At 49.2% G+C, this 27,965-nt stretch overlaps 1 protein-coding gene across 2 annotated transcripts in view; it reads left to right on the top strand.

The window, feature by feature from the left end:
• The first annotated feature begins 9,753 nt into the window (after positions 1-9,753).
• LOC106557100 (oxoglutarate dehydrogenase L) overlaps positions 9,754-27,965 on the top strand; it is a 90,600-nt gene continuing 72,388 nt past the window's right edge. For both annotated transcript variants that reach the window (XM_087703107.1, XM_087703106.1), the window contains exons 1-2: positions 9,754-9,894; positions 26,454-26,677. In XM_087703107.1, coding sequence (XP_087559233.1) covers positions 26,471-26,677 — 207 coding nt within the window. In that variant the 5' untranslated portion in view covers positions 9,754-9,894; positions 26,454-26,470. The remainder of the gene's footprint in view (positions 9,895-26,453; positions 26,678-27,965) is intronic.

The raw sequence follows: 27,965 nt of genomic DNA, 5'->3' as shown, positions 1-27,965 counted from the left end.
TGAGTCTGATTACTAATTAATTAATGTACTATATAACCTGCGCCTCTGAGTGCCACCACCCAGTTTCCGGTGAAGTAAAGAAAAACAGACTCAACGTGTTATTCACAAAAACATATTTAGTGAGTTAAATGAATTGTAACATATAAGGTATTTATAATCAGCCGGAGCAATCCTCAACAGCAGAACTGAGAAATGAAAAGGTCGCCCCCAAAGGGTTGGGTGGATGCTATCTCCACCTTATTGGAAGCGTATCAGGTAGGTACCAATGCTCTTTTTCAGTAAGAGTGGAGATAGCATCCATGCATGGGACATACCCAAGCTTAGTGTCCTCAAGGGTGGGAAGGTGACTGTCCTGGTTATGTTCTGTCAGCCTGAACAGCCTGCAAGACCCTGCGGCCAAAGGCTGCATCTGCCGATGCAAACTTGTCTAACTTATAATTCCTAATGAATGGTGAAGGAGACGCCCACACCGCAACCCTGCAGATTTTGTCCAGAGAGGCCTGCAAAGCCCACACTGTGGAGGTGGCAGAGCTCCTCATAGAATGGGCTGTTATACCCTCTGGGACCTTCTCCTCCTGGGCTGCATAGGCTGCCTTTATGCAACACCTGACCCATCTCCCAATGACCGTGGTGGAGATCTTCCTGCCCAAAGATGAGGATTGAAAGGAAATGAAGTGTGCCACTGATTGCCTAATTTCTGATGTACAGTTGATATATATCTTAAGTGCCCGATGCACGTTGAGGTTGTGCCATTGTCTCTCCATCTGGTTAGTTGGGGTGGGACAGAAATTAGGGAGCACTACCTCCTGGGCTCTATGGAACCATGACCCTACCTTTTCACTGCAGGGTGATGTGATAGAGTCTGTCCTCCACCCCAGGTAAGTATGGTGCCCAAGGCTGCTACCTGCCTCCTAATGGTGTTAGGTGATAACCCCCTATCGAGCCCGTCCTGCAGAAATTCCAGGACTTGAAGAATGGTGGAGTCCGTCGTAGTAATCTGTTTGTCCAAGCACCACTTACTGAAGATTTTCCAGGTGGCATTGTAAATACATACCATAGAGGGCCTCCTGGAGGCCTGTATAATGTTAATGACCCTGGCAGAGAATTGGCCCTCTGTCAGAATGAGCCGCTCAACTGCCAGGCAGTCAGCTGAAGCCACTGGGGCTCCAAGTACTGAAGTGCCCCCTGGTTGAGGGCAATCTTGTCCGGTGGTATCCTCCATGGCCTCTCCACCAACAACGTCTGAAAGTCAGCAAACCACAGCCGCCTCTGACAGTGAGGGGCCAGGAGAATGATCTCTGCCCTGACCTCGATGATCCTGCAGATAACCTTGGGGAGGAGAGGCACTGGAGGGAAGGCATAGAGGAGGTCCTTCTTCACATGGGCTGTCAAGGGCATCTGTTCCCTCTGCTCCCAGCATGTGGAATCTCGTGAAGAATCTGGGGACCGGAGTGTTGGAAGGGGTGGCAAATAGATCCATGATTGGAGCTCTGAATCATTGCGTAATATCCTGAAAAAGAGAAGGGTGCAGTTGCCATTCAGCCTGGTCTATTGTGTACCTACTTAGCCAGCCAGCTCTAACATTAGCCTCTCCTGAAATGTGTTCGGCTACAAGGGAAAGGAGATTGCTCTCTGCCCACATTCCTAAAACATTAGCCTCCAGCATGAGATCCCTAGATCTGGTATCTCCCTGTCCATTTATGTGGGCCTTGGCTGTGATGTTGTCTGTTAGGGCCAGCGCATGTTGACCTTCAATGTGCTGTTGAAAACTTATTAGAGCCAATCTAATGGCCCGGAGCTCCAGTCAGTTAATGCTCCTATTGGTCTCCTCCTGTGACCACTGACCCTGCGTCATATGCGTGCCTATGTGGGCTCCCCAGCCATACAGACTGGCATCAGTGGTGATGGTGATCCTACCTTTCACCCTGAAATGGCATCCCTTCTTTAAGGCTGGGGACCGCCACTAACAGAGGGACTGCTGGACCTCCCCAGAGAGATTAACCCACCTCAGAAAGGTGCTGTTCCTCTTTTTCTGGAAGGGCAGTAAAAACCATTGGAGATCCCTTGTATGTAGCCTAGCCCAGGGCACTATGGCAATGGCCAAGACCATCTTTCTGAGCAGCCTAGATAGAGTGGCAAGTGATACCCCTGGCTCGTGATCACCTCAGCCACCAGTTGTCTAAGACTAGCAATCCACTCCTCCAAGAGGAAGACCTGCCCAGCCCTGGAGTGAATCCAAGCCCCTAGATGGAGGATCCTGGTGGTGGGCGTGAAATGGTTCTTAGCCTCATTAATTGAAAAGCCATGGGCTCGTAACTCGTGTATTGTGGTGTGGAGGTCAGCCCTGTCCCTGTCCTGAGAGGTTGATTGTACCAAGATATCATCTATATATAGTTATAACTTGATTGGCACTTTGCATAAATGAGCTGCCAGGGCCACCAGAACCTTAGTAAAGACACAGGGAGCAGAAGAAAGGCAAAAAGGCAAAGTCATGTATTGGTAATGACAAGAGTTATAACAAAAATATAGAAATTGGCGGTGCTCCTGCAGGATGGGTACGTACAAGTACCACCTCTGTGAGATTGATTGAAGTAAGGAGATCGCTCTCCTGCACACCTTCCAAGATAGTCTGCAAAGCATGCATTTTAAAATGTCTATATCGTTCAACCATTTTAAATCAAGGATGGCTCTCCACCCCTACCCCCAAGGCCTTGAGAATGACAAATAACAAGGAATAGAATCCCTGATGGATTTGGTCAGCGGGCACCACCTGGATGCCTTCAATGTCTAGGAGGTGTTGGTCTCATTGACAACCATCTCTGGGGATTACTGGAAATGGGGCACTGGAGGAAGGACCTAGAGGGGTAGGAGATGAACTCCAGGGTCAGACTGAACCTGACTGTGGTTCTAACCCTATCAGAAGTCATGGCCTCCCACTGATTGGTGAAGTGCCGCAGCCTTCCCACAATGGGGGCCCGATCCGGAGCTAGGTTAGGGTTTGCGGTAGTATCGGTTACTGGCCCCCAGAAAGGGGCGCGTGGATTGACCACCCCTCTGCTGTCTATACTGCTGCTGCCTTGGGTGTTGGCCGAAGCCAACTTGCTGACAAAACCCAGATGGTGAGTAGTCTGAGTGTCTAAAGGTTCCCACATACTCCTGTCTAAAGGGTTGTCTTCCAGAGTAGGGAGCAGCCCTACCCTAGAAGAAGAGGCCCATGCAAGGCGACCTTCTCCTCAGACAGGTCTGTGTCTCTAATCTCCCCTTCCTTGGAGGTGAGGGAAGGGCTGCAGACCAGCTCTGCCGGGGATAAGTGGGCACCTGACTCTGGAATTGTCCCTGCCTGAGGGGTAGGTCAGGAAGCCCTGGGCTGCACCCCCTGGGCCTTCTCCTGAAGGCCTGCTGTGATGCCCTGCTTAATGGCCTCAGCTATAATGTCCTGGAAACCAACTATCATTGATTGCAGGGGGAAGGCTCTTTGCAAGGTGGACAACTGCGCTTCTTGACAGAGGCCAGCCACGGTAGGGGTGAAGGTGGCTTCCGCAGCCCTTCTCAGTGGTCTTGAAACAGCACTGCCCCAAAGCCCAGACTTGTCGATGGGCAGCATGTGGATAAACGGCCCTTGACTCAGCTCTAGGTGCAGGTGGGGCAGGAGACTAGGCCGGGCCATTGTCACGGGACCCTTGTTGAGCCGCTGGTGTAATGGGCCAGGTTCCTCTCGGTGCTTATCCTTAGAGGACGATTTGTAAGTCTTTTACTTTGCTCCCTTGCCAGAAGAAGAGGAGCCCTTGCCCGAGGCCTTTTCCCCCTGGTAAGTCTGGGTCACAGGCTGCCCAGTGGGGGAAATGGAGTCCTGACCTAGCGCGAGCAGGATACTGGCGTTCCTGCCAGCCTCTGGAGCGAGATCAGACATGCTGCTGTCTGCCATGCTGTCATTCACTGTGAATGGAGAGACAAAATGGAGGTCGTGACCTCTTTCCCTGGCTCCACCTGTTTCAAAATGGCGCTCCCACCCTTTTCTCAGCGATCCAGGCCTTGCCGGGTGGATGGGAAGCATCTGGGAGCAGATCAGCCCTAGGCGCATCCTCAAAACACCCATTTGCTATCTACGATGGAAGGATATATACACCCAAATTTAATTAATATGGAAAATATAGTTACATATAAAGAGTTATTGAACAGACAGGGGGAGATCAAAACTAGATTAGAATTGGCATCACAAGGGGTACAAGTAGAATGGGGGTCCTACTTACAGATACAATCAAGGTTTGCACAGGATAGGAAGAAGGAAGGTATTGCCAAAGATTACACAATATTAGATAAACTTCTGATAGAGACAGAAGACAGGTTGATCAAAGTGTTGTATAGATTTTTCTTGGAATATAAGCTAGAGGAGGAACATGTTAAAGAAACTATGGTTGCCTGGGTGAAAAATTTCGGTTCTAATGTGGAATTGGCTAAGTGGGAAAAACTTTGGATACTTAATCCGAAACTAACAATGGCTACGGCGTATAAAGAAAATCTTTATAAGATGTTCTACAGATGGCATCTCTCCCCAGCACGGCTCTCCAAAATGTTTAAAAATCTGGCCCCCAAATTATTGGAAGTGTAAAAAAATCCAGGCACTTTTTATCATATGTGATGAACGTGCAATGAGGCAAAAAATATTGGAAAATGATTCGAACAAATGCTGGGAGGCCAAATCTTGTTTAAACCAGGAATTTTTCTCTTAGGTATAATACTGGAGGGGTTTAAGAAAGATACCACCCGTCAGGCCTGGGGATAAGAATCGCTACCCCGCCCGAATGATGAATGGATGTTGCTTACTATTTTATTATATGTTGTTGTCTTAATGTTGTATTCCCCTCTCCCTGGTTTTCTGTGAGCCGCCCTGAGTCCCCTCAGGGAAAAGGGCGGCCTACAAATGCTAATAAAACCATAAAAACCATATACACTTTATCTAATTATACATGTACTAACTGCGGCACATATAACTTACGCACAATATTGGAAAAAAGAAAATACACCATCAGAGCTAGATATAATCAGAAAAGTGTTGGCCTGTGTGGAAGCAGATAGACTCACTCTTGAACTTAAAAAATAAAGGGGAATCGGAATATTTTGAAGTCTGGAACAGATTTTATGATTGGTATAAGACAAGGTGACAAGACTGGAACAAACTGTATATATTGTGATTGGACAGAAGGATAGACAATGTATTAAGTAGGCTAATTGTTAATGGTTGAGACTAGCTGTATATAATGTGAATGTATGGTCACTTCGACTTCGCGATACTGCATTGTTTAAAATGTAAAAATAATAAAAATATATTTAAAAGAAGAGTTTTAAAGGATTGTGGTGAAGAAAACAATGACAAAGAGATGCCTGGTGTGTGACTATGAATGACCCCCTGCCTTCCCCTCAATCTGTCCTCTTTGAATGGAGTCAGTGCCCAGGCAGCAGAGAGGTCTGAAGACTTGGAAGGGTTTTCATGAACAAAGAAGGGAGACGTGGGAGGAAGGTGTTAAAAAGGAATTGGAGGCCTCGCACCTGTGCAACAGGTTTGGGAAGCAACTTCAAAGACTTCCATTAAAAATAGATACGGTGCAAAGAACAAAAGTAAACAGGAGAACCGGCTTCTTTCTGGCAGAAGAGCTCGGCAGGGGCTTTCCTGCTAAAGAGGGCTTCAGCTTTGAGGCTCAACATGATGTTGATTAGTGCAAATAAAGCTTTAAGTGAGGCACTTTTTCAGAAATTGCAATCAAACTCTGAGACTGGGGCTTCAAAAGCTTCATTAGCTGCCCCCACACCAAATATCACCTCCCAATGTGAGCCCCACCGAAGGACTTGAGTGGATGGCAAAGTCACTTTCTCTCAAGTTCTTAGCTGGTCCCAGTTGATTGTTTTTGCAAATAGGAAACAGCCTGGATAAAGAAACAGGCATACTGTAATAAAAGAAATATGAGGAAATGGCCTCCTGAATACTAAAGAAAATGTGCCAGGAAAGGACTATGACATGACATGAAATCTAGATTAAAAGGATAATGCTTGGCATGTTGTAGATCAGCCAACCGGTAGAAAAGAAACCCATTAAATGTATTTAGAGAAATGTTATGTAAGAAAAGCACATTTCTTTCCCAAATGCTGATGTATAGAAAGTTATTTGGCTAAAATGATTCTAACAACAGCAGCAACAGTAACAACAGTAACAACAACAACAACAACAAAACAGATTTTAGATTGCTTCCCTTGGAGCAGAGAAATTTAACATGCCATTCTATAAGAGCCAGAGGTCATGATGATCAGATTGGCATCTCAACAGAGTGGCAAATATAGAAGATTTCAGTGAAGTTTCCTAGAAATTGCAGGAGGAGAGCTGTGTTAGTCAGTCTGTGAAAATGAACAAGGGGGCAGGAGCAGTTGTAGCACCCAGGTGGCATTTCCTCATGTGCCCGCTGCAAAATTGGGCTGGCATAATGTGGGAAAGGGTCTTGTGGTGGGGAAGAAAAGGAAAGAGGGCACAGAAGGGGGGACAGGATAGCAGTCTTCCAATATTTGAGAGGGGATGCCACAAGGAAGAGGTGGGCCAAACTATTTCCCAAAAGCATCTGAAGGCAGAAGAAGCAATGAATGGAAATTAATGAAAGAGAGACCCAATCTCAAACAAAGGGGAAATTCCCTGACAGTGAGAACAATCAACCGATAGAATTAGATTGCCTCCAGAGGTTGTGGGTGCTCCATCACCGGAGGCTTTTAAGAAGAGATTGGACAAGTATTGGTCTGAAATGCTAGAGGGCAGTGATGGCGAACCTTTTAGAGACTGAGTGCCCAAACTGCAACCCAAAACCCATTATTTATCGCAAAGTGCCAACATGGCAATTTAACCTGAATAATGCAGTCTTACTACCTAAAATAATGATAAACAATGCAGAGTTCAGCTAATTGTTCTAAGAAAAATGTGATAAATGCACTTTTATAACTCTTCATTTTTTTCTGCTTTTGAAATATTACATTTAGCAACAATAAATACATTTTGTAATGCCATTTCTCTTTCCCTCCCCCTTTTCCCCCTCTCTTTTCCTCCCCCTCTCTTCCTCTCTCTCTGTTTCCCTTTCTCCCCCCTCTTTCTCTGATCCATCTATCCATCCATCCATCCATCCATCCATCCATCCATCTATCCATCCATCCATATTCTCCTGTCTAGCTTCACGTGCCGTGTAAATCCAACCACTTGGGCTGTTGAGGGAGAGTGGAGGCTGGAAGACAAAGCCAAGCATTAGAGATCCACACAAAATAAGGCAACTCCAACCTGGATCCTGTCAGGGAGACCCCCCCATTTCCCTCTCCCTCTCTCCCCCAGCGGCGTGGGCCCAGGCAGCCTGAGCACAGCTTCCTCCTCAAAGGCCACCAGCAAGCAAACAAACGTGACACTCTGGCTGGGAGGCGGCAGTGTGGAACCCCACCACTGGCTTGCAAAAGAAGGCAGGCTGAGCACCTTCCCTGCCACTGCTGTGGTATTGGCAGTGGCTGAGAGGGATGCGTCTGCCGAACAATTGGAGCCGTGCTCAGTGGAGTTTCCAAGCGGGCTTGGCAGGGCCGCTTAGTGGCAAGACCCCAGCCCATTTGGTTCGCTTCAGCGTGGGATGGGAACGCAGAAGGCAGAGGAAATCCGTGTCTCTCGGTGTTCAACCCTCACAGACTCCTTTGGGGTGACTTTTTCTGGTTTTGAAACATTATGTTTAGCAACAATAAAAAAAACCTTTTGTAATATCATTTCTCTTTCCTCCCCCCCTCTCTCTGCCTCGTTCTCTCTCCCACCTGTGGGGGGGGGAGGAACCCCTGAACTGGTGCTGGGTGGTGGGAATGATGTCTAAAGGCCAACGAGCCCAGGAGCAGCGCGCTCACACTCAGCTGGCTGATGGGGAATTGGGGCATCCCAACACCAGCAGCTCTGCAGGAAAAGAAACGCAGGGTGGCATTGTAGCTCCGCGTCATAATGGCTTTCAGGAGGAGGACGAGACTCTGCCTTCCGTGTTGTGAAGTGCATGAGTGAAAATGTTCACTCAATCAATTCCAACTTCGTGAATTGGAGTTGATTGAGTGAAACGTGATGGAGAAACACTTTTCTAGCTGTGCTGGGGCGACTTCACATGAGCCCACAGAGAGGGTTCAGCATGCCACGTTTGGCACACATGCCATAGGTTCCCCAAAACGGGTATAGGGTGTCCTGCTTGAGCAGGAGATTAGACTAGAAGTCCTTCATGGTCCCTCCCAACTCTGTTATTCTATTCTTCTTAAATCAGTATCTTTTCCAACTAGCACATTTTATTAAACAACATAAGATTTCATGAGCTTGGTCTAAACCCAATGGAAATTCTACAGTTGATAATCTCAAATGGACTTGTAACACATTTTACACTCATCCCGGCTGACTTGTGTAGCAAACTCAATGGCAACTGACCCATTCCTTTTGGCAGACTGATGCTACGGCATTCCTTTTCATTTCAGCAAACAAAAGCTGCTCCAGACACCAGTATTTGAATCTGAATCTGAATCATGCTAAAGACTACCTGAAAGGGCCAGTGAAGGCCTCTGGAGAAGCAATTTCACATTTGCTGTCCAGCAGCTGTGATGAGTAAGGGAAACACAGTCTTCTTTCCCCTAAAGGGTTTTTCAGTCCCTCCTGAGGCCTTCCAGACTCGTATCATCGTTTGGAGTTCTGAAAATTCACAAGGACGTGTAAAGATCAAAGTCCTCAAGAGGCAAAGATTAATTAATTGGATTTCAGCACCTTACTCATTGAAACACACACAACTGATAAGAGTTCTACTCAGTATAATTCCCCTAGTCTTCCAGGATGTTTTTCTTGGTCAACCTTCTCCTTGTTGGGAGCCATCCATAAGTTCAATGATGGTGGTTACTCTTCCAGAAAAGGAGAGTGCAAATGCCTCTTTCCGATGTTTACAAAGACACGTGTTTCTTATTTCAAATCCTCTGCAACAGATTAATCCTTGTGAAGTAATATTGACAACCAGGGTTCTTCTCCTTCATACCCCATGCAACAATTTCCCAATGCCTCTTTTGACATTCCTTCATTGCCGCCACTAGTGTGACTGTGGGAAACCAATTTTCGCTTAACTGGATGAATTGCAACCATTTTGTTTCCTTTGCATCTCTCGAGGCCGAGGGAACGTTCTTCTCCTTCCTCGTTGCTTTCCAATCTTAGCCCAAATTGTAATTAATGCAAGGAGGTGGCAATCTCCAGCCGTTCCATGGATGAGAGGACTTGCATGGGTTGTTGCGCTGCTCTAAAACAAGCACCAACACGATGTACTCAGAAAATTGTGTTTTGGAGGAAGAAATCCCAAGAAACAAAGAATGACAGGAGCCAAGTATTGCTGGTGACCTTATTGCTGAATATCCAAGCAGAGAAGAGGCCATGGTTTTTCCCTCCCTTGTAGAACTAAGGATAATTTGGCATAGTGGAAGATTCTTATTCAATTTCTAGGCTGGCATCAGAGGGTGACCTACCAAAGTCATCTTGGGGTGGAACCCATAGCCTCTCCGTGCCCCCTTTTTCTTTTCTGCTGGGATCTCAACAACCAAGTTGAGCTGCTACTTATTATTATGTAATGTTACCTATCTCACCCTGCAGGAGCCAGGAAGAGGTGCTTAGTGGAACGAATCATGCAAAAACAACAACAACAACAACAACAACAACAACAACAACAACAACAACAAACAAACAAACAAACCCCAAGCGTTTGGGGCTTCGGGCGCCCGTGGGCGACCATTCGGCGGCCCCAAAGCGGCTGCCTTTGAGTCAGGTGCGCATGCGCGTCCTCTCCAGCACCGCTCAACCAGCGGACAGCGGCTCCCCGACCGGCGGGCGGGCAGGTAGGCCTCTCCCTAGGTCGTCCCGACTTGGGGGACGCGGCGTTTCATGGGTCTCGGTCCCGTAGGATATGTGGAGGGGGTCGGCCAGGCTCCCGCGGCACCGGAGCCCCTCGCGGCCGCGTTTGAGGGTGACCTAGGCCGCAAAGCAGGCCAGCGGCCTGCTTCCCTCCCACCGCGTTGCTACGGTAACTGAGCGCCGCCATTGAGGCGACCCGCCCTCTGCCCGCGCGAACGCTCGTCTCCACGGCAACCCTCCGCCCTCCCTCCCTCCCTCTGCGGAGAAGCTTGGGTTTCCAGGGCAACCGAGCCCCTCCTCCCCCACCCTCAGGAAGGAGGCCTTCTCCTTGCAGGAGCTGCTGTGGGGTGGGGGGTGGCGTGCGAGGCCCGGGAAGGGCCTTCTCGGCCCGGGAAGGGAGCCAGCCTTGCAAGAAGCAGAGTATTTGGGGCCGGGGTTGCCTCCAGGCAGCCTCCCAGCATACGCCAGCCGTAGCCCATGGGCTCCAGAGGGAGGGTGGGTGGGGCGACACAGGAGGTTCAAGGGGACTTCTAGGCGGCCAAGGGGGGACAACGAGGACGAGGAACCTGAGTCTCAGCTGGAAAAGAAGCCCAACGGGCCTGGCCCTGTTTCATGGGGGCTCTGCTCCCAAGCGCTGGGTTCAGGCGGAGGGATCCCTGGTGGCCTGGCCTCTCCCTTTCTTCAACACTCTCTGTTGGTGAATGGGGAAAATAGATAAGAAATAGTTAGATAGTTAAACAGGTGAGAGAGATAGGTAGGTAGGTAGGCAGGCAGGCAGGCAGGTAGGTAGGTAGATATGAATGCACAGAGGGATGGATGCATGGATAGATAGATGGATGTCTGCTGCATAATTAGATGTTTGGTGGGTGATAGAGATGGATGGATGATGGAGGGTGGGTGGATGGATGGGTGGGTGGATGGATGGGTGGGTGGATGGTTGTTTGGAAGATATTTAGTGGATAGATGAGAAAGAAGAAGGAAGGAAGGAATTCTTAGGTATGGTTATTGATCAAGCAATGTAACAAAAAAGCACAAACAGCGATGTCAGCAGGATGTAGTAAAAATGTCATTGGGATTTGTGACATCACAATTGAAGCTTTGCTTTTGATGGCTCCTGTCCTGACTTGTTGACAATATCTTTTGGATAACCTTTGGGATAACAGTATAGCAGTAAGAAAGACCAAACATTCGCTTGCTGAATTTTACAGACTCTAAAGCCATATTTTTCATTGTTTAAGGCAATGTATTACTTTGTCAGCGAGTCATTCAAGGTCATTAAATCTGAGGGCCCTGAAAATGTAGTTATTAATGGGGTTTGGAGGCCTGTAAAAATGGCTACATGAAAAACATGAGTTGTGATTTCAATTATTCCATTATCACAATGGCAAAATCCAACTACCTAAGTAATTTTTTTAAAAAATGTTCAAGACTGTTACATGGAGTCTATTAAAATGATCCAAGAATAAGGCTCTTCTGAAATTTAGAATTGTAATTTTGTAGAAATATAAACTAATAGCAATGGGTGGAACAATAGTCTTAGAACTGACAATGAATAAATCAAAATGATGGATAACTTCGCCTTTTAAGATGAACCATCAACAGTAAAGGAACAGTAAAAATAATATATAGACTACCACTTAACTATAGCAGCTATGAAGACCTTGAAAAAGATATTTGAATTCTATGATGTGCTTATATCTAAAAAAAATCAGAATTGCGCAAACTGTGGTATTACCTGTGACACTCCATGGAAGCAGAGGTTGGATCTCAAAGAAGCAGAATAGGAAGAGAACTGATGCTTAGAACACTAAAGTTCTAAGCATCTAAGCGTAGTCCCTGAGTACCATGGACAGCGACAAAAAGAATAAATGGATAATCAACCAGCGTTCTCACTGGAGGCACAACAGTCAAATTATTCTACTTCATGTTTGGTAGTTTTGGTAGTTTTATTAGAATTTGTAGGCCGCCCTTTTCCCTGAGGGGACTCAGGGCGGCTCACATAAAACTGGGGATGGGGAATACAAACATCAAGATAGAGACATATAATAAAATGGTAGGCAACATACATACATCATTCGGGAGGGGTAACTGTCCTTATCCCCAGGCCTGACGGGCGAGCCAGTTCTTCAAGGCTAAGCGGAAGGCTTGGACGGTGGAGAGGGTACGAATCTCCACGGGGAGGTCGTTCCAAAGGGCCGGGGCTACTGCTGAGAAGGCCCTCCTCCTTGTAGTTGCCAGCCGACACTGGCTGGCCGATGGGATACGGAGGAGGCCTAGTCTATGGGATCTTATTGGTCGCAGGGATGTAATTGGCAGAAGGCGGTCTCTCAAGTATCCAGATCCACTGCCATGTAGGGCTTTATGGGTGATTAATAGCACCTTGAAGCGCATCCGGAGATCAACAGGCAGCCAGCGCAGCTCGCGGAGGATAGGTGTTATGCGGGTGAATCGAGGTGCACCCGCGATCACTCGCGCGGCTGCGTTCTGCACTAGCTGAAGTCGCCGGATGCTCTTCAAGGGCAGCCCCATGTAGAGCACATTGCAGTATTCCAGCCTAGAGATCACAAGGGCCCGAGTGACCGTTGTGAGAGCCTCCCGATTCAGGTAGGGCCGCAACTGGCGCACCAGGCGAACCTGGGCGAATGCCCCCCTGGTCACAGCCGTTAGGTGGTGGTCGAATGACAGCTGTGGATCCAGGAGGACTCCCAAGTTGCGAACCCTCTCTGAGGGGTGCAAAATTTGACCCCCCAGCCTGAGTGATGGAATATTTGTCAAATCTTTGGGAGGAAAACACAACAGCCACTCGGTCTTTTCTGGGTTGAGTACAAGCTTGTTAACCCTCATCCAGCCCATAACGGCCTCAAGACCCCGGCTCATCACATCTACCGCTTCATTGAGTTGGCACGGGGCGGACAGATACAATTGAGTATCGTCCGCATATTGATGGTATCTAATCCCGTGCCTGCGGATGATCTCTCCCAGCGGTTTCATGTAGATGTTGAATAGTAGGGGGGATAAGACCGAACCCTGAGGCACCCCATAATTTAGGGGCCTAGGGGACGATCTCTGCCCCCCCACTAACACCGACTGCGACCTGTCCGAGAGGTAGGACGAGAACCACCGTAGCACGGTGCCTCCCACTCCCACCTCCCGCAGTCGTCGCAGAAGGATACCATGGTCGATGGTATCGAAAGCCGCCGAGAGGTCAAGGAGGACCAGGATGGAGGAATGTCCTTCATCTCTGGCTCTCCAGAGATCATCCATCAATGCGACCAAAGCGGTTTCTGTGCTGTAACCGGGCCTGAAGCCTGACTGGAAGGGGTCTAGGTAGTTTGCTTCCTCCAAGGACCGTTGGAGCTGGAAGGCCACCACCTTCTCAACAACCTTCCCCAAAAAGGGAAGGTTGGAGACAGGGCGATAGCTATTAAGGACAGCTGGATCCAAGGATGGTTTCTTCAGGAGGGGTCTCACCACCGCCGCTTTCAGTGCGGCGGGGAAGTTCCCCTCCCGAAGGGAGGCGGTCACGACCGCCTGGATCCAGCCTCGTGTCACCTCACTGCAGTTCGTAACCAGCCATGAGGGACACGGATCCAGGACACAGGTGGAGGTACTTACAGCTCTCATGGCCTTGTCCACATCCCCGGGGGTAACGTCCTGAAACTCAACCCAGAGCTGTTCTACTTGATCCCCCTGTGCCACGGCTGGAACTGCGGAGGTGGAGTCCAAGTCCGACCGAAACCGAGCAATTTTGTCCGCTAAGAATTGGGCATACTCTTCAGCTCTGCCCTGCAAGGGTTCCCCCGCCTCCCTTTTGTTCAATAGGGAGCGGGTTATCCTAAACAGGGCGGCTGGACGGGACTCAGCGGATGCAACCAGGGTGGCTATGTGAGATCTTTTTGCTGCCCTGAGTGCCCTGGTGTATTCCCTGGTGCAGGTGGTTACCATTGCTCGGTTCGATTCGGACTTATCGGACCTCCAACGGTGCTCTAGGCATCTCCTCCGGCGCTTCATCTCCCGGAGTTCCTCGGTAAACCAAGGAGGTCTCCGGGATCCGCCGCCTCGGAGGGGCCGCAGTGGTGCAATCCGGTCGAGGGCCTCCGACGCTGCCGAGTGCCACGCAGCAGCCAGAGCCTCCACCGGACTGTGGGCGAGAGTGTCAGGAATAACCCCAAGCTCTATCTGGAACCTTGACGGTTCCATAAGGCGCCTGGGGCGGAACCACCTGGTCGGTTCCTCCTCCCTACAGTGGGGGTTTGGCCTCCGGAAGTCAAGCCTCAGTAGGCAGTGGTCTGACCACGACAGGGGTATGATGTCGCTCCCCCTCAGACCAAGGTCACAAATCCACTGCTCCGAGAGAAATACAAGGTCAAGCATGTGTCCCGCTGAATGGGTTGGGCCTTGAATTACTTGGGTCAAGCCCATGGCTGTCATGGAGGCCATGAACTCCTGCGCCCCATCAGAGTTTTCACCGAGCGACGGCAAGTTGAAGTCCCCCAGGACCATCAACCTAGGGAACTCAATTGCCAGCTCGGCTACCGACTCGAGGAGCGAGGGGAGGGCTGCTGCAACGCTGTTGGGAGGCAGGTACGTTAGCAGCAGACCCACTTGACCCTTGAGGTCCAACTTTAACAGCAAAGACTCACACCCGACAATCTCCGGAGCAGGGACCCTACGAGGAACTAATGACTCCCGGATAACGGCGGCCACACCCCCACCCCTTCCCTGGGCTCTCGGCTGATGCAGCACCTGAAATCCTTCTGGGCACAGCTCTACAAGGGGGACTCCTCCCTCTGGGCCCAGCCAGGTTTCAGTAATACATGCCAGGTCTGCCCTCTTGTCTAAAATTAAGTCCCGGACGAGAGGAGCTTTATGGACAACAGACCTGGCATTTAGCGACAACAGCCTGAGACCAGGGTCCTGACTACTTACGCCATCTGGTCTTGGAGTGGGACTCCTAGGGCCGGAAGGAGGGATCTCTGCAATGTAGCGAACCCTCCTTCCCCGGTAATGGCCTGCCCTAAAGTCCCCGCCGTATCTGCCCCTCCCTGTTACGACCGCAATACCCCGACCCTCTCCCGTGTCTCTGGTCCCCTCAACCACCCCCATGGCCCCCGCAACTCCCGGCAGGTCCTCCGAATCATACATACTCAAACACTCCCCCAAACAATCCCCACGTAAATGTTAAAAAACACAAAATTTACAACAGTATGACCATAAAAGTGGGACATTCATTCATCTCATACGTACCTCATACATAGCCCATGCAAAGGAAGAAGAAAAAGTTGAAAGAAAAGGAAAGAAATTATAAAATGCGCAAAGTTCATTAATTTAAGGTGCGAGTTCAGGCAGTAGGGATTGGTTCTCAATGTTCTCAATGTCCTGTGGGGGTTCAAAACCCAGACGCAATGTAATCATCATCTGTCCACCCACAGTACAAGTCCAGAGTCTTCCTTCTGGTGGAAAAACCCTTCCAGGAAATTCCCAGAGGTACACCATTAAAAATAAATGGGAGAAGATGGAGCAGGCGCTATAATTGCCTAAAGACCCCGTAATTGTTCCCAAAATGGCGCTTACTCCCTTGATGTTAGATAGGTAAGGCAGCCCAGAAAGCACCGGAGACTCTGAGACCACTAGGATCGTCCAAGTCTGTAAATTCCAGGGGTGGTCTCCCCAGTTCCACAATCCCCCTGTAGGCAAACAGGGGGCAGGGGCGGGGGAGGCGATAAGGACGCCAAAGTACGATGCCACTGCCACCACGTTGATATTCTCCCCCTCGCCGCCGCACAGCTGATGCAAAAGAAGCAGCCCGGAAACCGCCAGAGTCACCCAAACCTCCGTAATCTGAAGCTGCAGTGTCCTGACGGCCCAAAGATAGTCCTGGGGGTGGGTGCACAGTCGTGGGTCGCTCCCGTCGCAAGCCAGCATAGCTAGGAGAAGGAACAAGCGACGGAGCCCCCGAAGAGCGCCGCCGCCCTTTCCAATCCAAAGTTCTGCTCCAGAGGTAGTCCCTGGCGCCAGCTGATCTTTTTTGGTTCCCTGGGTCTTAGGCTTTCCGGGTAAACTATTTATATTATATTTTAGAGATGTTAGAGATGTTGCTCGTGATTTTTCCAGCATTTCGTCGGCAGGCTGCCTTGCAAGCTGCCTTGCCTCACCCAGCCTCGTTCGAGTCACCCACCTCCTTTGATAACAGTAATCCTCCGGAAACAATAAACACCAGGGTCCTCTCAATCAGCAGGGGGAATAGGGCCAAGGCTAGGACCATAAAAGTTCGTAAAACGCTGGTCCAAAGCTGTTTATCGCTGCCTGAGACGCCTAAGGCTTAAAAACGCCGAAGCGAAGCCTTTAGCGAAGCGCCGCCATTTCCGCCCGCCTAACGGGCTGCAAAGCACACTCCAGGCTACCGCGTGGGAGAAGGAGCATTTGGGAGCGTCGACCCTCTGAGGGATTAGTTATTCGAGTCCCCTGGATCTCGCTCCGTTGCAGGGACCCTGTTTTGTAAGGCTCCGATCCGAAACGCCGGTTTATTTTGGCGTTTTTCTGCTCCACCGGACAGAGCAGGGGGAACCAGCGGCCATCCTGCCTCGCACATGCGCAAAAGCCTAGGTTATGCAATGACCTTGGTCTCTGAAGAAAGCTCTAATGCTGGGAAAGATTTAGAGTCAGAATAGAGCTGGAAGAGACCTTGGAGATCTTCTAGTCAAATCCCCTGCTCAAGCAGGAGATCCTGTACCATTTCAGACAGATGGCTGTCCAGACTTTTCTTTAAAACCTCCAGTGATGGAGCACCCACAAGCTCTGAAGGCACGGTGTTCCATTGGTTGACTGTTTCTCTTAGTTCTAAGTTGCTACTCTCTTGGTTAGTTTCCATCCATTGCTTCTTGTCCTGCCTTCAGGTGCTTTGGAGAAGAGGTTGACTCCCTCTTCTTTGTGGCAGCCCCTCAAATACTGGAATACCTGCTATCATGTCCCCTCATGGTCCTTCTTTTCTCTAGACTGGCCATACTTAGCTCCTGCAACCGTTCTTCATATGTTTTGGTCTCCAGGCCTTTAATCATCCTAGTTGCTCTTATCTGCATTTTTCCAAAATCTAAACATCTTTTTTGAAATGTAGTGACCAAAGCTGGATGCTGAATTTTACCCAATATGATCTTAAAAGGTTTTATAAAGTGGTACTAATACTTGACGTGACCTCGATGTCAGGAAAGAGAAGAAGACAACAGGGTGCCAAGTGCTTAGCTTCAGTGATGATGAGTGCACCGTTGGAAGACTGATAGACCAATTTAGGGACAGATACCCAAACCAGATACTTCACCATACATTTAATTACTGTATTCAATTTGCAATTTATCACCAGTGCATTCGGTTGAGGTATGCCTTTGGAAGCCTTGTTTTTGAAAACAATGAAACTGAGGAAGGATTAAGCTATTCCCCATTCCTACTCCACATGCAGTGAATTTAGTGGTTGGATCAACTATATATCTTTTTTTTTACAAAAAAAAATCAAAGTGGATGCAAAAATTGCTGAGGTATTGCTCCAAACTATTCTTAGCAGTTTGTGGATATCCATTTATTGTCCAACTGCTGTCTTTGTATTACTGGGTGATAGTTTTAGGGCATGGAGCACAACGGGATCAGTTTTTGTCCCATTGGGAATATCATCAGGATTTAAAACTTGCCATTTAATTTTGGGGAATGAGTTAGCATCAAACTCTTTTTAGTTTTTCTGTTTTATCTTTTTCGCACCATTCAAAATCTCAGTGGGAGAGAGGGAGGGCTATATAAATTTGATTAACAAATGCACAAATAAAAAAATGTTAGTTTGGGTGCAGAATTAAATAAAAAACATATTGTGCATAATATGCCAGGGAATTAATTTTAGCAACTTTTATCCAAGGAGTATTTGTAAAGGTAGAAACATACCCCCCCCCCCATTTTTGCTGATTTCCTAAAGGCTTAAAAACAGATTAAGATTAAGTTAATATTATACATTGTTTATTGACTAAGCCAAATTATGTATACATACAGTTCAACCATTGTTATGTATAAACTGTAGTTCATACTAGTTATGCAAACCTTGGGAATTCTGGTTTGCTCAATGAATCAAAGAGAAGTAGATATGCTGGGTTGATACTATAACAATATATTACACGCTGGAACAATATTTGTATAATTGCCAATGGCTACATTCTCATTGATGTCTAAAAAAATCATGGGCATTTGGAAGACAAGATTTGCTGCCATAGTGTGAGCATGAAACCTCTGAGGATTGTGTGTGTGTGTAACCACAATATTTGAAGGAAGTCATTTCACTGTTTTATTGTTCCCACTGTTAGGAAGTTTCTCCTTAGTTCTAGGGTCTCCTTGATTACTTTCCATCCATTGTTTCTTGTCTTGCCTCCAGGTGCTTTGGAGAATAGGTTGACCCCTCCTCTTTGTGGCAGCCCCTCAAATACTGGAACACTGCTTACATAATTATAATACAGGGACGTGCAGTCAGGGGAAGCAGGGGAGGCAGAGCCTCACCACTGACGTCATGAAAAGAAAAAAAAATGTAAAAGGAAAAAGGCTGAGCTAGTTGCTGCCAGTCACAGTGGCTGACTCTGCTTAGTGCTTAATTGTTTAAAAAAGCCTCTTAAAAACACCCTCTACAGGAGGAGGCAGGAGAACCACGTGCCTCATCTAGTCTGATTTTATGATCACTCGAGCAGAGTTAAGCAAGGGTTAAAAGCCGAAAAATTCCTGATGTTGATGAGGCACATCGTTCTCTTGCCTCCTCCGGTAGAGGGCATTTTTTAAGAGACTTTTTTAAACAGTTAAGCACTAAGCAGAGTCATCCATGACGACTCTGGCAGCAACTAGTCCAACCTGACCTCAGCAGCTCTTGCCTTTTTCCTTTTACATTTTTACATTTTCATGATGGCAGGCAAGAGTTGAAATCCTCTGTGAAACAGCTGGAAAAGAAAAGGTACCTGTATGTGTGGGTTGGGGGGGGGGAGGAATTCAAACTTAATAATCCTGGTGCAACTTTGTGTGTGTGTGTGTGTTTGTTTGAGATGAGTGAGGAGAGGGCAGGGGGTAGGAGATGCAGGGAGGGTAGCCGGCCAGCTCAGGCGGGTGAAAGTCTCTTTCGCCTGCCTCTGTATCCGCGGCAGCCCGCCAGCAGAGGCAGGTCTTTCGCCCATCTCTGCTGGCGGGCTGCCGCTTTTTTTCGCCGGCCTGTGCCTGTGGCAGCCTGCCAACACATGCCAGCAAAAGTCTCTTTCGCCTGCCTGTGTCCGCGGCAGCCCGCCAGCAGAGGTGGGTCTTTCACCCGCCTCTGCTGGCAGGCTGCCACGGACACAGAGGCAGGTGAAAGAAAGTGGCAGCCCGCCAGCACAGGCTGGAGAAATGTCACTTTCTTTCGCCCGCCTCTGTGTCCGCGGCACACCACTGTCTAAAACACTTTCTTTTGCCCACCTGTCAGAGCTCAGGCAGATGAAAGAAAGAAAGCGCTTTAGACAGTGGGGTGTTGGGAGAAGAGAGAATGCCTGAGCATTCTCTCCTCTCCCCCGACACCCCACTGTCTAAAGCACTTTCTTTTGCTCGCCTGTCAGAGCTCAAGAAAGAAAGCGCTTTAGACAGTGGGGTGTCGGGGGAGAGGAGAGAATGCCTGAGCATTCTCTCCTCTCCCCTGACACCTCATTATCTAAAGCGCTTTCTTTCTTTCACCCGCCTTAGCTTTGACAGGTGGGCGAAAGAAAGCGCTTTAGACAGTGGGGTGTCGGGGGAGAGTAGGGAATGCCTGAGCATTCCCTCCTCTCCCCCAACACCCCACTGTCTAAAGCACTTTCTTTCTTTTGCCCGCCTTAACTCTGACAGGCGGGCAAAAGAAAGCGCTTTAGACAGTGGGGTGTCCTCTCCCCCGTGGTCGGGGAGGGTCCTGGGGGCATTCGTCCTCCCCTCCGCGGGTCTGGAGCCCTTATTCCTATCCCTGGGACTGCGGGGGTGTCGTGTTCTGAAGTGCAGCTTTAAGAGAGGCTGTTTTTCCTAGCTACCGGCAGGAGAGAGCTTTGCTGGCACCACGAGGCATGCGTGAGCTGCCTGCGGAGCCGTCGTTTGATTCGGGTGGCTGCCGCGCGCCATGCTTTCCCTCACTCGGCACAAGCGAGGGCAACTTGGGGGGGGTGTGAGCCAGCGTTCTGGGGGACCCCAGCGATTCTGAGGCCCGTCCTTTCACCTGGACGTTGGGCTCAGCCTCAGAGCTTTCTACGGCTGCCGCCTTACTCGTGCCAGGTGTTCTCGAGGCTCCAACGGCCATTTTGACCAGCGCCACATGCTTGAGGCCTTATTCGCCCACGTGGCCTGTTGGAAACCCCATGCCAGAGTCACCAGCCTGAATCAGCGCCAGTTCTGCCCAAAGGCCCAGGCTCCAGCGGGGCCTACAGAGGCCTGGTTTCTTCTCTCCCTGTGTACCAGGACATGTAAGTGGGGCGATGGAGGAGGGCTCAGAAATTCCACAGGGCCAGGCAGAGGGCCATATGGTGGTGGAAGAAGGCCTGGGGCAGGAGTCCAGATCCAGGCAAAGTCCTTGGCAGCTCAGCGCCCCTCTAGGGCCTCTACAAGGGAGGAGGCCAGGAGGCACAAGGCCCTGGAAAAGACCTTCGCCAGGGCCAAAAGGCAGGCCAGGACAGCCGGGCCTACCTCGGCCAACAGATCCAGGTCCCCAATCAGCCCCCCCTTCTACTCATTCCACCTCGCCTAGGGGGTTCAGTCCATCCTCTCCCTCGGTCTCCCCAGCTAGATCCCGTGGCTATTCCAGGCGGAGGGGGTATCCTTCTCCTTCGGTTTCTCTTGTATTGGCGAGGGATAGTTCTGCGGACCCTTTGGAAGGGACCTCTAGGACGCACCATTCTACCCGTAGGTTGGCTCCGCAGGATCCTAGTTCTTATTGGGACATAGAGGACTTGGACCACCTCTCTGAGGATATCAAGAGGCTTATTTCTGCAGCTATTTCACAGGGTATTGTCCAGCGGGACAGAAGTTCCTACTCATCTAGGTCTCAGGGCGCTCTTGGCTGTCATCAGTATAGGACATCCTCTCCATCCATGGTTAGCGAGGGTTCTGTCCTGGGGGAGGAGAATCTCCAGGATATGGGGTTCTCGGAGGACGAGGACGCGGCCCCTCCCAATCCTCCTTCTTCTTTGGGTCTGTTTCCTCCGGCCATGTTCAAGACTCTTCTGAACGAGGAAAACCACCAAGATTGGGACTGGGGATTCCATGGTGCCCCCACCTAGGGACCCAGATATGGCCCTGTTTTTGAACACGGCCACAAACAGGGAGGAGATTCCGGCCCCTCCTTTGTTCATGGAGGTTCTAACCAACCAGTGGGCCCGACCTTCCAACTTTTCCAACCCTGGGAGTAATGACTGCTGCTTCTACAACATGGAGCAGGCCTTTGCTCAGGCCATTCAATTGCCCACTATTGACACTCCGGTTGTTACCCTGGTCTCCTCCGGTGGTGTCCGGAGATGCAGCTGATAAATTAACACCTGAGGATAAGCACGCGGAGCTTACCTTACAGAAGAATTTTAACGCCACTCCCTGGGCCATAAAGTCTGCAGCGGTGGCCTCGTACTTTAATCGCACTATGGTCATGTGGCTCTGCCAGCTCCAGGATCGCATCCCGATCCAGGACGAGCACCTCCACCTAACAAAGTTTTTAGCTGCCTTGCAATTCTCCGACCCTAGACACGGTCAATTTGCATCCAGTGTCTTGGCCACTTCAGTTATTTCCCGCTGCCTTTTATGGCTGCGTAATTGGCAGATGGATAACAAGGCCAAGTGGAATCTGTCGGCTGCCCCTTTCAAGGGTCCCAATCTTTTTGGGGAGGCTCTCGACCCCATTTTAGTCGAGAACAAAGATAAGAAAAAGGTCCTCCCATCCAACACTAAAAAGACCGAGTCTCGGGCTCACCCTTATCGTAGGTCGTCATATAGGGCTCCCGACATTGACCATCATCAGGTCTCTTCTTTCAGGTCCGACAGGCAATTTCCTTGGCTGTCCTATTAGGACTGGAACAGATCCCAACATCAGTCCTGGCGGCCCTTTCTAGGTGACAGCAGTCGCCCCTACCACAGGGGGAAGTGACTTGAACCTGAGTTGTCCCATAGGTGGCCGCCTGTCCCTCTATGCGGATCAGTGGGACGAGATCACATCAGACGCCTGGGTCAAATCCACAGTTCGTCAAGGTCTCAGGTTAGAGTTTCTCTCCACCCCGCCCAATCTCTTCAGGTCGTTCCCTCCGTCTCGGAGCCTGGAGCACCGCCATCTGATGGATCAAGCTATAAAACACCATCTCGACATTCAGGCGGTAGAGGCAGTTCCCCATTTGCAACGCGGACTGGGCCACTACTCCAACCTGTTTGTGGTCCCGAAGAGTTCGGGGGGGCTGGAGGGCAATTCTGGACCTCAAGCGCCTGAACTGCTTCTTGGTTTACAGGTGCTTCAAGATGTCCTCCCTCAAGTCCATTCTTCAGGGCATCCGGAGGGGGGACTTCTTGACATCGGTAGACCTGACTGAGGCTTACCTTCATATTCCAATTCTCCTGGCTCATCGCAGGTTTCTGAGGTTCTCTCACAGGGACCGTCATTACCAATACAGGGCTCTTCCCTTCAGGTTGGCTTTGGCCCCTCGCACATTCACGAACGTGTTGGCGGCATTGGCGGCTCATCTCCACTCCATCCCAGTGAGACTCCAATGCTACCTGAATGATGTCTTAGTCCAGGCGGGGTCCCTCCCTCAGGTAGTCTCAGACCTTCGGCTCACCATTCAGAGTCTACAGTCCCTGGGGTTTTCGATAAACTTTCCCAAGAGTCATCTGACCCCTACCACATGCCTTCTTCACTTAGGGACGGTCATAGACTCTGTGTCAGGAGTGGTCCATCTGTCCCTGGATCGCCAGGCAAGCCTACACCAGGTCACAGGCAAAGTTCACAGAAGTCAGTTAGTTTCAGTCTTAACATTGTCACAGTTGCTGGGCAAGATGGTGTCTTGCATTGGGATAGTCCCATGGGCCAGACTCCATCTCCGTCCCCTCCAATGGGAGCTCATCCCTTTTCAAAAGAAGAGGATGAGCAACTCTCTTCGGACCCTTCCCCTCCCGTGGTGGCCTCTCCGGTCCTTCAATGGGGCTGTTCTTTCTGGGAGCTGGACAGGGTGACTGTGACCACGGACGCAAGTCTGTTCGGTTGGGGGGCCCTGGTGGGCTCTCAGTTGGCCCAGGGCAGGTGGACTGCTTCAGATCTCCTACACAATATAAAATGGTTGGAACTGAAAGCAGCATGCCTGGCCCTGAGACATTTCCGGCCATCTGTAGAGGGCCATCACATGCTTCTCCTGACGGACAATATGGCCAGCAAGGCCCACATAAATTGTCAGGGGGGGACTCAGTCTCAGGGTCTCTGGCTAGAGGCCCTGAGGATCGGCGCCTGGGCGGAACGACACCTGTCGTCCTTGGTGTCGGAACACATCTCCGGTCTGTCTAACCACCAGGCGGACTGGCTGAGTCGGGCGACCATGGACAACGGCAAGTGGCAGCTCCACCCATCCTTGTTTTGGGAGGTCTGTCAGAGGTTTGGCACCCCGCTGGTGGACCTCTTCGCCACGCCGGCGAATTTGCACCTGCCAAGATTCTTCACCCGGTTCCAGGCCCAGTCTGCGGAGGGCACAGATGCTCTCCGGAGCAGGTGGCCTCTGGGCCTTCTCTATGTCTTCCATCCCATTTCCCTCATCCTTGGGACCCTCAGGAAGGTGGTAGCGGAGAGGGCGCTAGTCATTATCGTGGCACCTTATTAGCCCAGGAGGCCCTGGTTTGCGGATCTAGTCCAGCTGTCAGTGGCCCCTCTATGGAGGATTTCATGGGAGGAGATCATCTTACACCAGGGGGTCTTGATCCACCCGGAGCCCCAGTGGCTCCATCTGACTACCTGGCTCTTGAACAGCAACTCCTAAGGAAGCTAACCTGTACTCTTGGGGTTATACGCACCATCGAGGCCTCTAGGGGCCCATCGACAACCCAAAATTATAATTCCACCTGGGCTGCCTTTGTCAGGTGGTGTTCCCCTCTTGACATTGATCCGGCCAGGGCCACAATTCCTAACGTCCTGGACTTTCTGCAGAAAGGTCTGGATGATGGGCTGTCACACAACACCCTGCGTCGACAGGTGGCGGCTCTGTCTTTGGTCTTGGGGTGTGTGGGATCTTCCTCCCTCTCTCACGTTCCCCTGATCAAGCACTTTCTTAAAGGGGCGGCCAATCTCAGGCCACCCCCCATACGCAGGTTCTCTACATGGGATCTGCCCCTAGTTCCCAGGGCCTTGATGGGACCCCCGTTCGAGCCACTTCGGTGTGTTCATCTGAGATTCCTATCCCTTAAGGTAGCCTTTCTGGTGGCAATTACTCGGCCTGGTGTATATCGGAGCTGGGCGTCCTGTCATCCAAGGATGACCTTTGCCATTTTCACCAGGATAGGGTGGTTCTTCGCCTTGACCCCACCTTTCTCCCAAAGGTGAACACCCCCTTTCATAGGGCACAGGAAATCATCCTGCCCGATTTTTGTCCAGGCCCTTCTAGTGATTGGGAGAGACTCTGGCACCATTTGGACGTTCGTCGCACCTTGCTCATTTATCTCAGATGGACTGCAGGGGTGCGCAGGTCGGAGGTTTTATTTGTCTCCTTCCAGCCTGGGACACTGGGAACCATTGGCTACTATTGGCAGTTGGCTGCGACAGGCCATCGTGGGGGCCTATGAGGCGATGGGTTGTCCTGGTCCATTGGGAATAACAGCCCATTCCACTAGTAGTGCCGTGACCATGGCGGCATGGGCCACTAGGGATCCATTTGAGGACATTTTTCAGGCCGCTACTTGGGCATCCCCTACCCCTTTCATCTGGCACTATTGTCTGGATGCGTTCGCCTCGGCGGATGCTTCCTTTGGTCAGAGGGTCCTACAGAGGGTGGCAGCTGATACTCTCCTTGGGCCATAGTTGTTTGTTTCCCTCCCTGGGACTAAGCTTGGGTATGTCCCACACGTGACCCCTCCCTCTCTTCCACTGGAAAAAGAACGTTGGTCTTACCTGAACGTGTCTTTTCAGGGGAAGAGAGGGAGGGGTTACAACCCACCCTAGTTAGGTTGTTGGGGCCAAGGGTGGGCCCGGGAGATTTTCCGGGGGTTTGTTGTTGCATTTGTTTCAGAACCATTGTTTGCCATTGAGGAAACTGGGCAGGAATGGAAGGAAGGAGTATTTAAGAAGTTTTCTCTCAGTCTTTGAACCAATCAGGCTTTGAGAATACCCACATGTGACCCCTCTCTCTCTTCCCCTGAAAAGACACGTTCAGGTAAGACCAACATTCTTTTTCTGTGGCTTCCAAACCGACTCTTCTGGCAGTGGCCACTTTGGGTGTACGCTCTATGGTTGTGGGCCAGCTGCTGGCAGAGCATACAACCATAGAGCGTACGCCCAGAGCAGCCACTGCCGGAAGAGTTGGTTTGGAAGCCGCAGAAAAAGCCATGCGGTGGTGGCAGAGGTGGTCTAGCTCTGCAGAGAGAGCTGGGCCATGAATCCTGAGGCTGGCAGGTGCGTGAGCGAGGGCAGAACAGCCACTCGCGCAACCCCCCCCTCCAGACGTGCAGAGCACCATTCACTGCCATTTCGAAGGCGCCAAGCCACGGGTGGCAGCGAACAGGCTCTCACTTGGCTTGACGATACCCTTAGGTCAGTGAATGGTGCTGTGTCCGGCTGGAAAGGGGGTTTGCCGGGTGGCTGTTCATGAGTGTGGTCGCTTCATGGCTGCTGTGTTGCGCTGCTGCGACAGTGCAACACAGCCATTCACTCATGAGGCTGTGCCCAGCAACCCCAAAACAATAAACCCTCCCATCATAATATGCCCCAAGCCATATTTTGTGTGTAAAAAGAAAATAAGACCCTGTCTTATTTTCGGGGAAACACGGTAGTGATAATTAAACAAATGAAGTACAATAATAATGTATACAAAGATATTTGATTGACAATAAGTGATTTTTTGATAAAGCTCAAGTGAAGACTATAGAAAGGATGGAGAAAGATTTTATAACCTATCAACACACTGTATGTAGTTGAAGAGGTTTTTATGTTATATATTTTGTATGTTTATGTTTGAAAATAAAATAAAAAAATTTTTTTAAAAAGAAACTCCATGTATTTGCTCACCCCACTTCCTTCTAGCACTGATCATGTTATCTAGTTGGGTAATGAAACGTCTGCTAGACAACAACCATGCTCAGATTCAGAGAACACCAGGAACCTCACAGTTCTTCTTCTCTGCCTCAGCCTCCTTTCTGCAAACCCTGCTCTTTGCTAGCACCAATGAAGTTACCTAGTTGAGTAATGAAAACCACCAACCTCAGAGAGCATCAAAGACCCTACAGTTCAACCCTGAGCTATAAATATTACCTTGGTAACGCAGTGTGTGTTTTATTGTAAGATAACCATCATGTGTTGTCTGTTTTTCCTTTTACATAGTTCCCCATCAATGAAATATGAGTCACTTGCGGTTGCTTGCTGATACTCTGAAATGTTGTGGCATTTCTTCCTTTGTGAAGAAGAATGTAAACAAGACAGTATTTTGGCCAAGTCGGCCTTATGTTACCCCTGGAGTCAAAGAACCATTTTTGAGTGGGAGCAATTCAACCTATGTTGAAGAAATGTATTATGCATGGCTTGAAGAACCAAATAGCGTGCATAAGGTAAGATTTATGTCTCTTAGACTTGTTAGGACACTTTAAAATGGATGTTTGTGCTTCTGTTTCCTCTCTGTGTGCCGTGTGTGCTCCTTTATTCAGATTTAAAATACAGATGAGAAAATCCTTTCAGAAATGAAACTTTAATTAATAGGAGATCACCAGCAGGTTTCTTCCACAGTTATTCAGCCTTTACGGTCCTCTTATGTTATTCTGAGGTGGCGCAGTGGTTAGAGTGCAGTACAGCAGGCCACTTCAGCTGACTGTTATTTGCAGTTCAGCGGTTCTAATCTCACCGGTTCAAGGTTGACTCAGCCTTCCATCTTTCCGAGGTGGGTGAAATGAGGACCCAGACTGTGGGGGCGATATGCTGACTCTGTAAACCGCTTAGAGGGTTGAAAGCCCTATGAAGCGGTATATAAGTCTAACTGCTATTGCTATTGCTATTCTAATTTTCTTGCGATTATTTTGTGTCCTGAAATCTAGTATATGCTTCTGTGCAACATGATCTGTTGCACACAGAAGAGTGGCTAGAAAGGAACTTTATTTGTACATAGTTTGTTAATTAAGTTAGGAGTTCTTGTGTTTTGTTATTTCTCAACTTTGGCATAGCAATATTGCATTGTACTGTAACTTCTAAACTTTGGAGTTTCAGGGCTATTTTCTTTCACAAAGTCTAAGTTATTAGATTTGTTGAGAATATCAGCAAATTGGGTTAGGGGTCTTGAATCTAAGTGAATAAAATAAACATGTATTACTAAACATTTAAATAAACTTTAAGATATAATTTTTTATAACTAACATTGTTACTTAATAGCTTGGGACACATTAAAATGAAATTTTATTAACTACACCTCTCAAAGAGTCACTACCTTCAATGTACACTACATAAACATGACAAAAATATAAATAAATAAATAAATAAATAAATAAATAAATAAATAAATAAATAAATAAATAAATAAAAAAAAGATTATGCATTTACCCACATATATTATATGGCACAGAAAAACAACACAGCCTAGTAATGAAAATATACTATCATTGTCTAAGTCCATATTTCATTTGTTTTCCAGAAGATGGGGATTTTTGTAGTAGATAAGCAGAAATATTCAATGGCAAATTCCTCTAAGGAAATTTGATTCACCAGACCATAGTTTATTCAACCAGTTGGACCATCTGCATGACTTTGGTTCATTCAACGTGCTAGGCTTCAGTGTGGTTGGCTAGCAGTGGGTGGGTCATGCAAACCTATTTATAAAGTGAGTCAGCATTATGAGAGCTGTGTTGTGAA

The sequence above is a fragment of the Thamnophis sirtalis genome, unplaced genomic scaffold (assembly GCF_051295495.1).
Source record: "Thamnophis sirtalis isolate CommonGarterSnake01/CBP01778 unplaced genomic scaffold, rThaSir2_p1.2 scaffold_21, whole genome shotgun sequence".
In the NCBI taxonomy this organism is placed as follows: domain Eukaryota; kingdom Metazoa; phylum Chordata; class Lepidosauria; order Squamata; family Natricidae; genus Thamnophis; species Thamnophis sirtalis.
The sequence above is the reverse complement of the archived record's forward strand: the minus strand, read 5'-3'. Positions and strand labels throughout refer to the sequence as shown.